We start from the raw sequence: 13,617 nt of genomic DNA, 5'->3' as shown, positions 1-13,617 counted from the left end.
CACCCACACATAGCACAGCATGGTTTGGCGTGGCACAGCACAGCCCGGCACAGCATGGCCTGACACAGCACGGTTTGGTGCAGCACAGCACAGCACAGCATGGCCTGGAACAGCACAGTTTGGTGTGGCACAGCACAGTTTGGCATGGCACAGCACGGTTTGGTGCAGCACAGCACAGCCCGGCACGGCACAGCACAGTTTGGCGTGGCACACGGTTTGGTGCAGCACAACATGGTTTGGCGCGGCACAGCACGGCCCGGCGTGGCACAGCACGGTTTGGCGTGGCACAGCACGGTGCAGCACAGCACAGCACGGTTTGGCACGGCACACCACGGCCCAGCGCGGCACAGCACGGTACCTTGAGCTCCGCCAGCTGCTGCTGCACCATGTCCAGGTCCCCGCCCACCAGGAACTCCTCGGCGATGCGCAGCTCGGCGGCGTCCAGCCACTCCAGCAGCCGCTGGGGACAGGGAACACGCGGGGTTGGGGGGCCCCATGGTGGCCCCACGGTCCCTCAGACCCCTGAGCGGGGACAGGAGGGAGATTCCTCCGTGGGGGATCTGCCTGAGGGTCCCTGCACCCACCTGCATGGTGTCCTGGTAGCTGAGGGCGGCCTGGAGCTGCTCCTCGAGGTGCCCGTTCCGCTCCGTCCACACGCGGCTCAGGCTGTGCCAGGAGGAGTAGAGCTGCGGCCGGGCACGGGGGTCAGCGGTGGCACAGGGGGATGGGACATGGGGGACGGGATGGACAGGGCGCAGGGGGTCAGCAGTGCCCCGGGGGGACAGGGTGTAGGGGGCACTAGTGCCAGGGAGGTGGCCGGGGAACAGGGGTGGCACCACAGGGACACCCAGGCCTGGAGACACCACGGGAGTGCCGGGGCACAGGGGTGGCACCACAGGAACACCCAGGTCTGGAGACACCACGGGAGTGCCGGGGCACAGGGGTGGCACCACAGTGACACCCAGGCCTGGAGACACCACGGGAATGCCGGGGCACAGGGGTGGCACCACAGGGACACCCAGGCACCGGGGGCAGCCCAGGGCACTGCCCATAACGAGAGCTGCCCAGGGCACTGCCCACACCGGGGGCTGCCCGTGCCAGGGCACTGCCCATAACGAGAGCTGCCCAGGGCACTGCCCACACCGGGGGCAGCCCAGGGCACTGCCCACATTGGGAGCTGCCCAGGGCACTGCCCATACCGGGAGCTGCCCGTGCCATGGCACTGCCCACACCAGAGGCTGCCCAGGGCACTGCCCACACCGGGGGCTGCCCGTGCCATGGCACTGCCCACACCGGGGGCAGCCCAGGGCACTGCCCACATTGGGGGCAGCCCAGGGCACTGCCCACATTGGGGGCAGCCCAGGGCACTGCCCACACCGGGGGCGGCTGTGCCATGGTACTGCCCACCAAGCCCCTGCCCTGTCACACCCAGGACACCCACCCTGGGGTACCACCACGGCCAGGACCCCCAGGACACACCCACCCTGGCAGTGTGACTGTGGCTGTGACCACGTGTCCCCCGGGCCCCCGTGCAGCCTCACCTTGTGCTTGGCCAGCTCGATCTCGCAGCTCTGCAGGTCGGGCCGCAGGGGCGCGGGGCCGCGCAGCTGCTCCCCGGTGCGGCTCAGCCACTGCAGCAGCTCGGCCAGCTGGTGCTGGAACTGCCCCAGCCCCAGCAGCGCCGCCTCCAGCTGGTGCTGCCGGGGGGGAGACGCGGTGTCGGGGGAAGAAAGGGCAGTGCACACGGCCCTGGGCACCCACAGAGCACCCGGCACCCACCCAGTGCCCACCCGGTGCCCACACGGCCCTGGGCACCCACAGAGCACACGGCACCCACAGAGCACCCACCCGGTGCCCATCGAGTGCCCACACGGCCCTGGGCACCCACAGAGCACACGGCACCCACAGAGCACCCACCCGGTGCCCATCGAGTGCCCACACGGCCCTGGGCACCCACAGAGCACACGGCACCCACCCGGTGCCCACCCAGTGACCACACAGCCCTGGGCACCCACAGAGCACACGGCACCCACCCGGTGCCCACCCGGTGCCCACACGGCCCTGGGCACCCACAGAGCACACGGCACCCATCCGGTGTCCACCCAGCCCTGTGCACCCACCCAGTGCCCACCGAGTGCCCACCCAGCCCCGGGCACCCACAGAGCACCTGGCACCCACCCAGTGCCCACCGAGTGCCCACATGGCCCTGGGCATCCATCCAGTGCCCACCCAGTGCCCACACAGCCCCGGGCACCCACCCAGTGCCCACCCAGTGCTGTGCACCTACCCACTGCCCACTCGGTGCCCACCCAGTGCCCACCCAGTATCCACACAGCCCTGGGCACCCACCCACTGCCCAACCAGTGACCACACGGCCCTGGGCACCCACAGAGCCCCTGGCACCCACCCAGTGCCCACCCACTGCCCACCCAGCATCCACCCAGTCCTGTGCACCCACCCCACTGCCTACTCAGTGCCCACACAGCCCCGGGCACCCACCCAGTGCCCACCCAGTGCCCAGTCAGTGCCCACACAGCCCCGGGCACCCACCCAGTGCCCACCCAGCGCTGTGCACCCACCCACTGCCCACTCGGTGCCCACACAGAGCCCACACAGCCCCGGGCAACCATCTGGTGCCTACCCAGTGTCCAACCAGGGACCACATGGCCCTGCACACCCACCCAGTGCCCACCCAGTGCCCACTTGGAACCCCCCACGCTGACCCAGCACCACAGGACGTGCCCACCCAGCACATTCATGGCACCCCACCTGTCCTGCCAGCCCTGCCCTGTGCCCCCCGTGCCCCCTCCCCACCTGCCGGCTGACGATCTCCTCCTCCAGGTGGTCCCAGCGCTGGCGGAAGTCGCTGAGCGCGGCTGGGGGGTTCCCCTGCCCCGCGCCCCCCTGGTGCCGCAGGCTCTCCACATCCACCTTGCACTGGTACAGCTCCCGCTTGAACTCCTGCGAGGTGGCACAGGGTCTGCCTGATGCCAGGGCACGGCACAGGCACCTGGGCCCTGACCTGCTCCTGGGGGGGTGCCCAATCCCCCCAGGGACTCGTGGGGACAGGGCTGGGCCATGCCAGGCAGGACTTGGCTACCCAGAGCACTGGGGCACTGGCACTGTCCAACCCGCCATCCCAATCCATCCCACCTCTGCCTGGAGCTCCCGCTGCCCTCCCTGCCCCTGCCAGCCGCTGGGGATCAGGGCATGGCATGGCACAGCACTGCCTGGCACAGCACTGTCTGGCACAGCACTGCCTGGCACAGCACGGTTTGGTGCGGCACAGCACAGTTTGGCGTGGCACAGCACAGCCCGGCGTGGCACGGCATGGTTTGGCATAGCACAGCATGGTTTGGTGCGGCACGGCATGGTTTGGTGCGGCACGGCATGGTTTGGCATAGCACGGCATGGTTTGGCATGGCACGGCATGGTTTGGTGCGGCACGGCATGGTTTGGCATAGCACGGCATGGTTTGGCATGGCACGGCATGGTTTGGTGCGGCACAGCATGGTTTGGCGTGGCACAGCACAGCCCGGCACAGCATGGCCTGACACAGCACGGTTTGGTGCAGCACAGCACAGCCCGGCACGGCACAGCACAGTTTGGCGTGGCACACGGTTTGGTGCAGCACAACATGGTTTGGCGCGGCACAGCACGGCCCGGCGTGGCACAGCATGGTTTGGCATAGCACAGCACGGTTTGGTGCAGCACAACATGGTTTGGCGCGGCACAGCACAGCCCGGCGTGGCACAGCACGGTTTGGCGTGGCACAGCACGGTGCAGCACAGCACAGCACGGTTTGGCACGGCACACCACGGCCCAGCACGGCACAGCACGGTACCTTGAGCTCCGCCAGCTGCTGCTGCACCATGTCCAGGTCCCCGCCCACCAGGAACTCCTCGGCGATGCGCAGCTCGGCGGCGTCCAGCCACTCCAGCAGCCGCTGGGGACAGGGAACACGCGGGGTTGGGGGGCCCCATGGTGGCCCCACGGTCCCTCAGACCCCTGAGCGGGGACAGGAGGGAGATTCCTCCGTGGGGGATCTGCCTGAGGGTCCCCGCACCCACCTGCATGGTGTCCTGGTAGCTGAGGGCGGCCTGGAGCTGCTCCTCGAGGCGCCCGTTCCGCTCCGTCCACACGCGGCTCAGGCTGTGCCAGGAGGAGTAGAGCTGCGGCCGGGCACGGGGGTCAGCGGTGGCACAGGGGGATGGGACATGGGGGACGGGATGGACAGGGCGCAGGGGGTCAGCAGTGCCCCGGGGGGACAGGGTGTGGGGGGCACTAGTGCCAGGGAGGTGGCCGGGGAACAGAGGTGGCACCACAGGGACACCCAGGCCTGGAGACACCACGGGAGTGCCGGGGCACAGGGGTGGCACCACAGGGACACCCAGGCCTGGAGACACCACGGGAGTGCCGGGGCACAGGGGTGGCACCACAGTGACACCCAGGCCTGGAGACACCACGGGAATGCCGGGGCACAGGGGTGGCACCACAGGGACACCCAGGTCTGGAGACACCACGGGAGTGCCAGGGCACAGGGGTGGCACCACAGGGACACCCAGGCCTGGAGACACCACGGGAGTGCCGGGGCACAGGGGTGGCACCACAGGGACACCCAGGCCTGGAGACACCACAGGAGTGCCAGGGCACAGGAGTTGCGTGGGGGTCAGTGGGGGTCTGGGATGCTGAGGATCGGGGACACGCCACCCCCACAAGCAGCATCCCCACACCCCCAGGACACGTCCCTCCCTGAACGCAGCCTCAAGGACACTCACATCGTCCAGGCTCTTGGTGACATCGGGCTTGTCGGGGTCCCCGCAGGATGCCATCAGCTCCACGCCCAGGCTGCCCAGCGTGTCCAGCTCACCCTGCAGCGCGTCGATCTCCTCCCGCAGAGCCTGTGCAGGGCACGGGGCTCAGGGCTGCCCACACCGGGGGCTGCCCAGGGTACTGCCCACACTGGGGGCTCCCCGTGCCATGGCACTGCCCACACCAGAGGCTGCCCAGGGCACTGCCCACACCAAGGGCTGCCCAGGGCACTGCCCACACCGGGGGCAGCCCAGGGCACTGCCCACACTGGGAGCTGCCCAGGGCACTGCCCACACCGGGGGCTGCCCGTGCCAGGGCACTGCCCACAACGGGAGTTGCCCAGGGCACTGCCCACACTGGGGGCTGCCCATGCCAGGGCACTGCCCACACCGGGGGCTGCCCAGGGCACTGCCCACACCGGGGGCTGCCCAGGGCACTGCCCACACCGGGGGCTGCCCGTGCCAGGGCACTGCCCATAACGAGAGCTGCCCAGGGCACTGCCCACACCAGGGGCAGCCCGTGCCATGGCACTGCCCACAACGGGAGCTGCCCAGGGCACTGCCCACACCGGGGGCAGCCCAGGGCACTGCCCACATTGGGAGCTGCCCAGGGCACTGCCCACACCGGGGGCTGCCCGTGCCATGGCACTGCCCACACCGGGGGCAGCCCAGGGCACTGCCCACATTGGGAGCTGCCCAGGGCACTGCCCACACCGGGAGCTGCCCGTGCCATGGCACTGCCCACACCGGGGGCTGCCCAGGGCACTGCCCACACCGGGGGCAGCCCAGGGCACTGCCCACACCAGGGGCTGCCCAGGGCACTGCTCACATTGGGAGCTGCCCAGGGCACTGCCCACACCAGCGGCTGCCTGTGCCACGGTACTGCCCACCAAGCCCCTGCCCTGCCGTACCTGCATGGTGCGCAGCCGGGTGCGGATGGCCTCGGGCTCGCCACCGGTCTCCTCCAGCCCCAGCACCAGCTGCTGGGTGTCGCTGAGCGCCACGGCCAGCTCAGACAAGCCATGCCAGAAGCGCTCGGCCAGTGCCAGCAGCTCCCGAAGCCACCGCTCCTGCTCCTGGCAGCGGCCGCGCAGGCAGCCCCACTGTGACAGCAGCTGCGCCGTGCGCTCCTGGATCCCTGCGGGGCACAGCGGGTCAGGGATCGGGGTGCTGCGAGGTCCCCAGCAGCCACACACGGCCCTGAGACAGGGACACGGATCGCCTGCCGGCCGTGTTGTGCCCACCCCTCCGTGCCGGTACCTCTGTCCGCGGCGTCGGAGCTGACCGCCTGCACGGTGGCCAGCAGCTCCTCGCCCTGTGCACGGATGCCCTCCAGGGCCACCCCGAGCTTCTCCAGCTCGCCCAGGGCCAGGCTGTTCTCCCGGATCTGCTCCCTCAAGTGGGCCGCGTCGCCGCGGACAGGGGGCTGGCTCTGCAGCCGGCTCTGCAGCCGCTCCAGGCACTCCAGCAGCAGATCCATGCGCTCCGACAGCTGCGGACCAGCCCGGTGACTCGACGGTACGGCCCCGGGGACGCTCCCCACCAGGGCAGTGCCAGCCCCATACCTGGCTGTATCGCGGCAGGGCATCCTCCAGCAGAGCCGCTGCCTGGCGCACGCGCTCGCGGATGTGGCCGTACTGCTCCTCCACCTCCTGCCAGCGCCGCTGGAACGGGGCTCCCTGCTCCGGGCTCAGCTCCAGCAGCTGTGCTGACACGCGCTGCAGCTTCCCCACCAGCGGCCGGTGCTCGGCGATGGCCTCCCGCAGGCTCTGGCAGCGGGGAAGAGCCGTGGGGGTGGATTGGGGTGGGATGTGCCCCCTGGGATTCACCCCACAGGGTGCACCTGGTGCTGCTCCCAGAGGACTGTTCGCTGGGTGTCCCCACAGCGGTGCCACCCCCATCCTGTCACCTCTCCACTCCCACCCTGTGGGGTGGCCGAGCGAGTCCCTTTTGCCCGTGCCCTGCCCACACCTGCAGCAGCGCCTGCTGCTCCTTGAAGGCCTCGTAGCTGATGGCGTTGGGTGAGAGCTGCACCCCCAGGGCCTGCGTCTCCTCCAGCCAGGGCAGCAGCTCCTCGAGGGCCTCGGAGAACTGGGTGAGCAGGGACTGGGCGTGCTCCAGCTGCACGGCACAGGCGCCGCTGCGCAGGGACAGTTGCTCCGTGCGCTCCCGCAGTGCCTGCACTGATGGCTGCGGAGACAGGGAGTGACTGCATGGCCAGGGACACAGGGCACAGCCATCCCTGGGTGCTGGCAGTGTCCCCCTGGCACCCTCCCAGCTCACCTGAAGGCGCTGCTGCAGGGGCTCAGGGCAGCAGCGCAGCAGCGGCTCCGAGAACCCCAGCAGACGCTCAACCAGGCCGCGGCAATGCAGGATCTCGGCGGAGAGCAGCTGGAATGGAGCCGCAGGTGGGTGCCAGGTCCTGGCAGGAGCCGGCAGGATGGGGATGCCAAGCCAGTGCCCCCGGGACCCCTGTGCACCGCTGCAGACTCACCTTCTGCTCAGAGAGCTGCGAGTGGAGAGCCTCAGCGTCCAGCTGCACGCGGCCGATCTCCTCCAGCCGCTCACCCAGCCCAGCCACACGGCTCAGCTGGGACTCCAGGACCTGCTCAAACTGCAGCAGAGGGACAGACGTCAGCCAGGGAGGGTGTGAATGCACCAGGACCAATGCTGGGAATGGCGAGGGGCTCAGGGAGCCCAGTGTCCCACACCTTCTCCCTGTCACTGGCAGTGACTGAGGGCTCCTGGCCATCCTGCTGGCTCTCCCGCTCGCCCAACTCCTTCTCCATGCGGCTCAGCCACAGTGCCAGGTCCTCAGGGGCCGTGCCCAGGCGAGACGAGGCCTCCAGGGTCTGCCCCAGCCGGTGAGCGGTGTCAGCACTGCTCTGGCCCGCGATGAGGTACCGCATCCTCAGTGACTCCATCTTCTCCTGCGTCAGCTGGGCCTCCTCCCCTGTGGCAGTGTGACACCGCCATCAGTGCCACCGCACTGGCACCCCTGGACATGGAACTGGCCACACCGACAGCTTCCAGCCACGTGACAATCACTCTGTCCTGACCTTTCCCCTCCCCTACCCCTGCTCCTCCTGCTCCCAGACCCAGCTCTGGCCTCATCCCTCTGCCAGCAAGACCCACCTCGCCACTGAACCCTGTCCCACCACAGCTCTGACCCACAGGCTCTGCCCTGTCCTTTCTGCATCCCCTGGGATGCTCTCTGCCCCCTCTCACCACGCCACGGCTCCCGGTGGGGAGCAGCACACCCCAAAGACCCCCAGTGCCCAGGGGCCCCCTTGCTGGCCTGGGTTGCTGCTGTCTGTGCTCATCCCATCCCAATTCCCATGTCCTGACCCTGCGGCCATCACTCCCAGCCATTGCCACTCGCCTGTCACCAGCTCCAGGACGCGCTGCCCGCTCTCCAGGGCGCCATCCAGCTCTCCCAGCCGCCCACGGATCTCCTCACAGAGGGCCTGCAGCAGTGACCAGTGATGACACAGGCGTCCGTGTCCACCCTGTGCCCACTCCGCGCCCAACCTGTGCCCACCTGGGTCTGCTGGTGGGCATCCTGCACGCGGCCAACACAGCCGTCAGCACGCCAGAGCTGGGCCAGCTGCCGCTCTGTGGCACTGAGCCACTCCTGGAAGGCGTCTACGGCCTCCTGGAAGCCCTGGGCTGCCGGCAGGATCCGCTCCAGGCAGCCGTACCTGCGTCGGGAGGGCTGGGTGAGCTGGGCAGTGACAGTCTCCAGGCCAGCAAAGCCCCCTCTCCCCCACACCCAGGGTGCCCATGCCCTGTGCTGCCCTGAAGTGAGGGACACAGCAAGGCCAGTGTCCCCACAGAGGGGCCAGTGTCCCCACAGAAGGGGCCAGTGACAGATTGTCCATACAGCCCTGGAGCCGCTGCTCCTGTGCAGCCCCAGCACACGTGGTGGGGACAGTTCCTCCATCGTGGTGGCCCCAGGGCCAGTGGGGCAAAGCACAGGGACATCAGGGTGTCACAGACGCCGTGTGGGGGACACCAGAGGGCAGAGCCTGTGCCAGCAGGATGGGGATGCAGTCCAGGGATGAGGGCCTGGCCCCTGACCCACCTGGCTTCAGCCTCCTGCATCAGCTTGTCCCACCTCTCCCCGAGGCTGAAGAGGTCGGCACTGCCCTCGGCTGTGCCCGAGCCCTGTGCCGTCAGTCTGTCCTGCAGGACGAGCTCCACACGCGGCCTCCGTTCCTCCAGCAGGCGCTTCAGGAGCTGCAGGGACAGGGGACACCACGCTGGGGACTCCTGTGCACCCCTCCCACCTCGGCACAGCCTGCTCCAACCCCCTAATCCCCGCACGGGGCACGCGTGGGTGGGACACGCCGGCTGGCCCTGCTGACCTTCTGCTCCTCCAGCTGCGCCTTCACCACCTTCGCCTCCGCCGACGGCGGCTTCTGGTTGCTCACCAACTCCTCCATGTCGGCCACCCAGGCCAGCAGCCGCTCCAGCGTCTCCTGGCCCCGCTCCGCTGCCTCCTCTGGGACAGGGACAGCCCGTGAGGACACCTGTGGGGAGAGGTGGCTGAGCCGCCCGTGTGGGCAGGTGGAGGGCAGCCATGGGGCTGGGCAGCAGTCCCCACACCATGCCCTCTCCCCGAGGTGACACTGGTGACAGTGGGACCCTGTCCAGCCCGTGGGGTCCTCCCTGGCGTTCTTTGCAGGGCTCCCCAAAGCACAAGGGGCTGCACACCCGGTGTGGTTTGGATCCCTCCGGACCCATGGCCCCTCCAGGCAGAGCTGAGGGAGGGAGCTCCCTGTCCTACAGCACCAGGCTGGGCGCCCAGCAGGAGCGGTGCCAGCGGCCCAGCCCACACCAGGGCACAGACAGCGACTCCACACGAGCCCAAGGTCAAGACTCGCTGTGGAGAAAACCACGCTGGAGGGCAGCCCTGCGGCACAGGGCTTGGCACAGTGTCCTCCCAGCAAGGCTCTCTGTCCGTCAGTCACCTCGGTGGCGTCCGTGTGTCCGGCGCAGCCAGCAGCAGTGAGCTCCCCCACGCACTCCGTCAGCACGGTGACCGTCCGGGTGACCACGGGCTCGCCACCCTTCTCACCCGCCGGGTACTCGGTCACCTCCACGATCTCCGTCACGATGGTCTCGGTCACCTCCGTCACCTCCGTCACCTCCCGGGTGGTGACGGGTTTCCAGGACCAGGTGCTGCGGGGAACGCTGGCCCGGGGGGGCGTCCAGGCTGCGCCCCCCACCTGCCCCCTCACCGCAGCTGCACCCCCGTTCTGCACCGCCACCTCGGACTGGCTGCGCCTCAGCACCGGGCTGCCCGGCCGGCTCCGCGCGGCAGCGGGCACCGGGCTCCAGCCATTCTCCACCGGCACCGGTGCCTTCTCCAGCAGCTCGGGCCAGGCCTCCGTGACGCCTCCGGCGGATGGCTGCCCCGCGTCCAGCCCCGGCTCCCGCAGGAGCTCCTCCGGCCGCCGGCTCTTCTCGCCCAGGCAGCTGGGCCGACTCACCGAGTTCCCCATGGCGCGGGCGCCGGGCCCCCGCCTCAAATCCCGGCCTGCAATGAGCCAGGGGATGCGCGTTATTAGCGGGGCCACCGCGGGACCCCCAGATGCCGCCGGCCTGTGCTCGGCTCGACCACCTCACTCCACGGCGCTGCCTGACCTCGCGCTCCGGTCTTGGGGGTCCTGGCCCCCCGGCAAAGGGCTGCCAAAAGCCAGGGTACCGGGACAGCGAGATGGGACACTGGCCGTCACCGGGGCCTGGCGGAGGGAGGGGACCCCGAGGGACCCCCGGCAGTGCCCAGGGTGCCTGTCTCGGCAGAGGACGCGGCAGTGGCAGCAGCGCCAGGCGCTGGGGAGAGGCAGATGCTCCCGCCCGGCATCGCCCTGCGCCGTTGGATTAACGAGGAGCCGCCAGAGAGGAGCATCTGCCCGGGGGGACGGGGGGCTGGGGGCACCAAGCGGGGGACAGGCAGGTGGCCTCCCCAGCCTGCCAGCCCTGCCGCAGCCATAAATCCCCGGCGTGACCCGGCAAGACCCTCCCCCGGCAGCCCCCCCCCCGCAGCCGCCGGGCTGCNACCCCCGGCGTGCCCCGGCAAGCCCCCCCCCCGGCACCCCCCCCGCCGCAGCCGCAGTGCTGCTACCCCCGGCCTCACCCCCGGCCCTGGGCACACGCCCCTGTGCACGTGTGTACACACAAACACACGTGTGCAAACACACGCACACGCCACACACGTGTGCAAACACACGCACACACCCCACACGCGCGCACACACTCACTCCCACCCGTGTGCACACACCCCCCCACAGGCACACCCCACGCTCGCACCCCCGCTCGGGGTGGGGGGGGATCAGCGGCAGGACCCCCACGCCTGCATCAGCCGTGACACCAAACGCACCTGTAGCAGCCCCGCACACGCGTGGGGAGCACGCACCCACCGTGGCCGTGCCCCTGGCGTGGGTACCGGGCTCCCGTGGGTACCCTGAGCCCCCCCGCTCGGCCCAACACGCCGTGGGGCACGCCGCGGGCACGACCCCCGTGCGCGGTCACGCCACACGCACCCACGGGGGGGTCCCGACGCGCCACCCCGGTGGGTGCAGCCCCGCGGGGCATCGCGCTCCCACCCCACCGCGACCCCCCCCACACCCCTCCGCGTGTCTGGGGGCTGCGCGGGTGGGTGGGCCAAGGCGCGGGGTGACCTGGGGAGACCCCAACCCGCGGCACCCGCCCCGTGGGGCTGCGGGACACGGACCCCACCCGGCCCCGCGCACGCCGCAGCCCCGGAGCCGCGCGGAGCCCCCGCCCCGCACTCACCCCTCGGCGACTTCGGGCGTCCATGGGGCCGGGCCGGGGGCGCCGCCGCCGCCGTTACCGCTCCGGGGGGGCCCGGCCTGTGCGGGGGAGCGGGGCGGAGGCAGCGGGGGGAGACTCGGTCCCCGTTACCGCCGCCCCGGCCCCGCCGCCTTTGTGCGCCGCGCCCGCGGCACGGGGGGAGCGCGGGGGGCACCGGGCGGAGAGCCTCGCACCGGCAGCGGCCCGGCTCAGCGGGGCTGGTGTGACCCCGGGCACACCGCCGCCCCCCGTTAACCCTCCGGGAGCCGATCGCCGCCGTTACCGGGGAAACCCCCGGGGCCCCGCAGCCATCCCGCGGGGGAGGGGCGGTGCCGGCCCACCGCCCGCCCCGCGCCGCCCGGGGGGGCGACTGCCCGCACCTCGCACTGGCCCCGGCACCTGTACCGACACCAGCACCGCCACCGGCACCGGCACTAACACCGGCACCTGGTCCGGCACCGCGCTCTCACCGGCACCTGCTGCTGCCCCCGCGCCGGCACCGGCACCTGCTCCGGTACCGGCAACCACACCGGCACCGGCACCTGCGCCGGAACCAGCCCAGGCTGTGCTGCCTCACACGGAGCCCCAGGACAGCACAGCCCCACGGTGTCACAGCCCCACGGTGTCACAGCCCCACGGCCCCTCCCGCTGGGGTTGCAGCCCCCACCCTGGCTCTGGCCCCCCAGGCAGCGGCTGCTGTGGTCACTGAGGGGCTTGGCCCCGCTCCCTGGGGCTGTTTGGGTGCGGGGACCCCTCAGTCAGGGGCCCGGGGGGCTCAGCGGAGCAGGGCTGGGCTGGGCTGGGTTTGAGGGGGAGCACGCCGGGCTGCTAAGATGCTAAACTGAAGCTCACCCTGAGAGGCAGGGTGCTGCGGGCCTGGGTCTCCAGAACCCCCATCGCTGCCACCCTGGGTGCTCGAGGGACCAGGGGGCAGCCGGAGGTGCCCAGCCGGGGGCTGCTCCTGCCCGTGGTGTGAGCCCCATCCCCATCCTGCCCTGGCTCAGCCTCCCAGCCACTGAGAGCCCCCCAGGACTGGATCCTGCCCCACAGAGCCGCATGGGTGCCCCTTGCTGGGCCCCGGGAGCCGGGGGGCCGCTGCGGGCGCGTCGGCCACGCTGATGGATGGGGCTCCCTGGGGTCTCCTGGGAGCGGCGGGCGGCGGGGCCGGGGGCTTTGTCTGCTGCCAGAGACGCTGCTGGGAATTAGCATCTGCCAGGGCCTCGGTGGCTCCGCACCGTCCTGCAGCCGCTCGGCATCCTGCTCCCCACACGGCTCTGGAGCCTTCCGCTGCTGGCACCGAGGTGCTGGGCACCCAGCGGGCTCTGAGCCCCGCGGCACTCCAGGCACCCCACAGCGCCCAGCCGGGACCCGCTGGGCAGGAGCTGGGCAGGGGGTGAGGATCCAGCTCTTCCCTCAGAGCCACCTCCGTCCCACACGCCCGCCGGCAGCTCGCCCGGCACGCTCCGCAGCCCCAGGTACCGGGCTCGGGGTGGCACGGGTGCCCCGGGCAGGGGAGCCCGGCGCGGGGCACCGGGCGGGAGCGGTCGGCTGGAATCCACAGCCTCAGATCCCGGGAGCCGGGTGGGTTTCTGTGCGGCCTCGGCTTTGTCTGCGCCGGGGCCGCGATGAATGGCCCTTTCAGTTTGTGCCGTCATGTGTGCCGAGGGAGCCCGTGTGCCGGCCAGGCCTGGAACAAAAGGAGCCGGCGAGGGGCGGCGAGGAGGGGGCTGCAGGCAGCCCCCACTGCGCTGCTCCCGCTGCGGCTCCAAGCCTGGGCAGGGGGCACGGCAGCACACGGCTGCGCGGCCAGTGCGGGGCACACACCCGCCCTGCCCTGGTAAGGGCACACCTCCTGTGCCCGGCTGTACACCCCGTGCAGACCATCACACCCCTGTGCCCGGCTGTACACCCCTCACACAGCATCACACCCCTGTGCCCGGCTGTACACCCCGTACAGAACATCACACCCCTGTGCCCGGCTGTACAC

At 70.9% G+C, this 13,617-nt stretch overlaps 1 protein-coding gene across 1 annotated transcript in view; it reads right to left on the bottom strand.

Moving 5' to 3' along the window:
- The window catches only part of LOC121360550 (plectin-like), a gene marked incomplete at its 5' end in the record, with an annotated part of 55,191 nt that overhangs the window by 14,648 nt on the left and 26,926 nt on the right, over positions 1–13,617 (bottom strand). The window contains 20 exons of the mRNA XM_041480457.1: positions 1,542–1,697; positions 2,815–2,961; positions 3,845–3,946; positions 4,071–4,172; positions 4,779–4,901; positions 5,723–5,949; positions 6,072–6,303; positions 6,377–6,580; positions 6,783–7,001; positions 7,095–7,202; positions 7,306–7,425; positions 7,523–7,764; positions 8,194–8,278; positions 8,353–8,512; positions 8,896–9,050; positions 9,179–9,343; positions 9,785–10,353; positions 10,522–10,745; positions 11,613–11,689; positions 12,101–12,172. Coding sequence (XP_041336391.1) covers positions 1,542–1,697; positions 2,815–2,961; positions 3,845–3,946; positions 4,071–4,172; positions 4,779–4,901; positions 5,723–5,949; positions 6,072–6,303; positions 6,377–6,580; positions 6,783–7,001; positions 7,095–7,202; positions 7,306–7,425; positions 7,523–7,764; positions 8,194–8,278; positions 8,353–8,512; positions 8,896–9,050; positions 9,179–9,343; positions 9,785–10,353; positions 10,522–10,745; positions 11,613–11,689; positions 12,101–12,172 — 3,489 coding nt within the window. The remainder of the gene's footprint in view (positions 1–1,541; positions 1,698–2,814; positions 2,962–3,844; positions 3,947–4,070; positions 4,173–4,778; positions 4,902–5,722; positions 5,950–6,071; positions 6,304–6,376; positions 6,581–6,782; positions 7,002–7,094; positions 7,203–7,305; positions 7,426–7,522; positions 7,765–8,193; positions 8,279–8,352; positions 8,513–8,895; positions 9,051–9,178; positions 9,344–9,784; positions 10,354–10,521; positions 10,746–11,612; positions 11,690–12,100; positions 12,173–13,617) is intronic.

Source organism: Pyrgilauda ruficollis, unplaced genomic scaffold (assembly GCF_017590135.1).
Source record: "Pyrgilauda ruficollis isolate IOZ18807 unplaced genomic scaffold, ASM1759013v1 scaffold510, whole genome shotgun sequence".
Lineage (NCBI taxonomy): Eukaryota > Metazoa > Chordata > Aves > Passeriformes > Passeridae > Pyrgilauda > Pyrgilauda ruficollis.
This window is presented reverse-complemented; position numbering and strand designations above follow the sequence as displayed.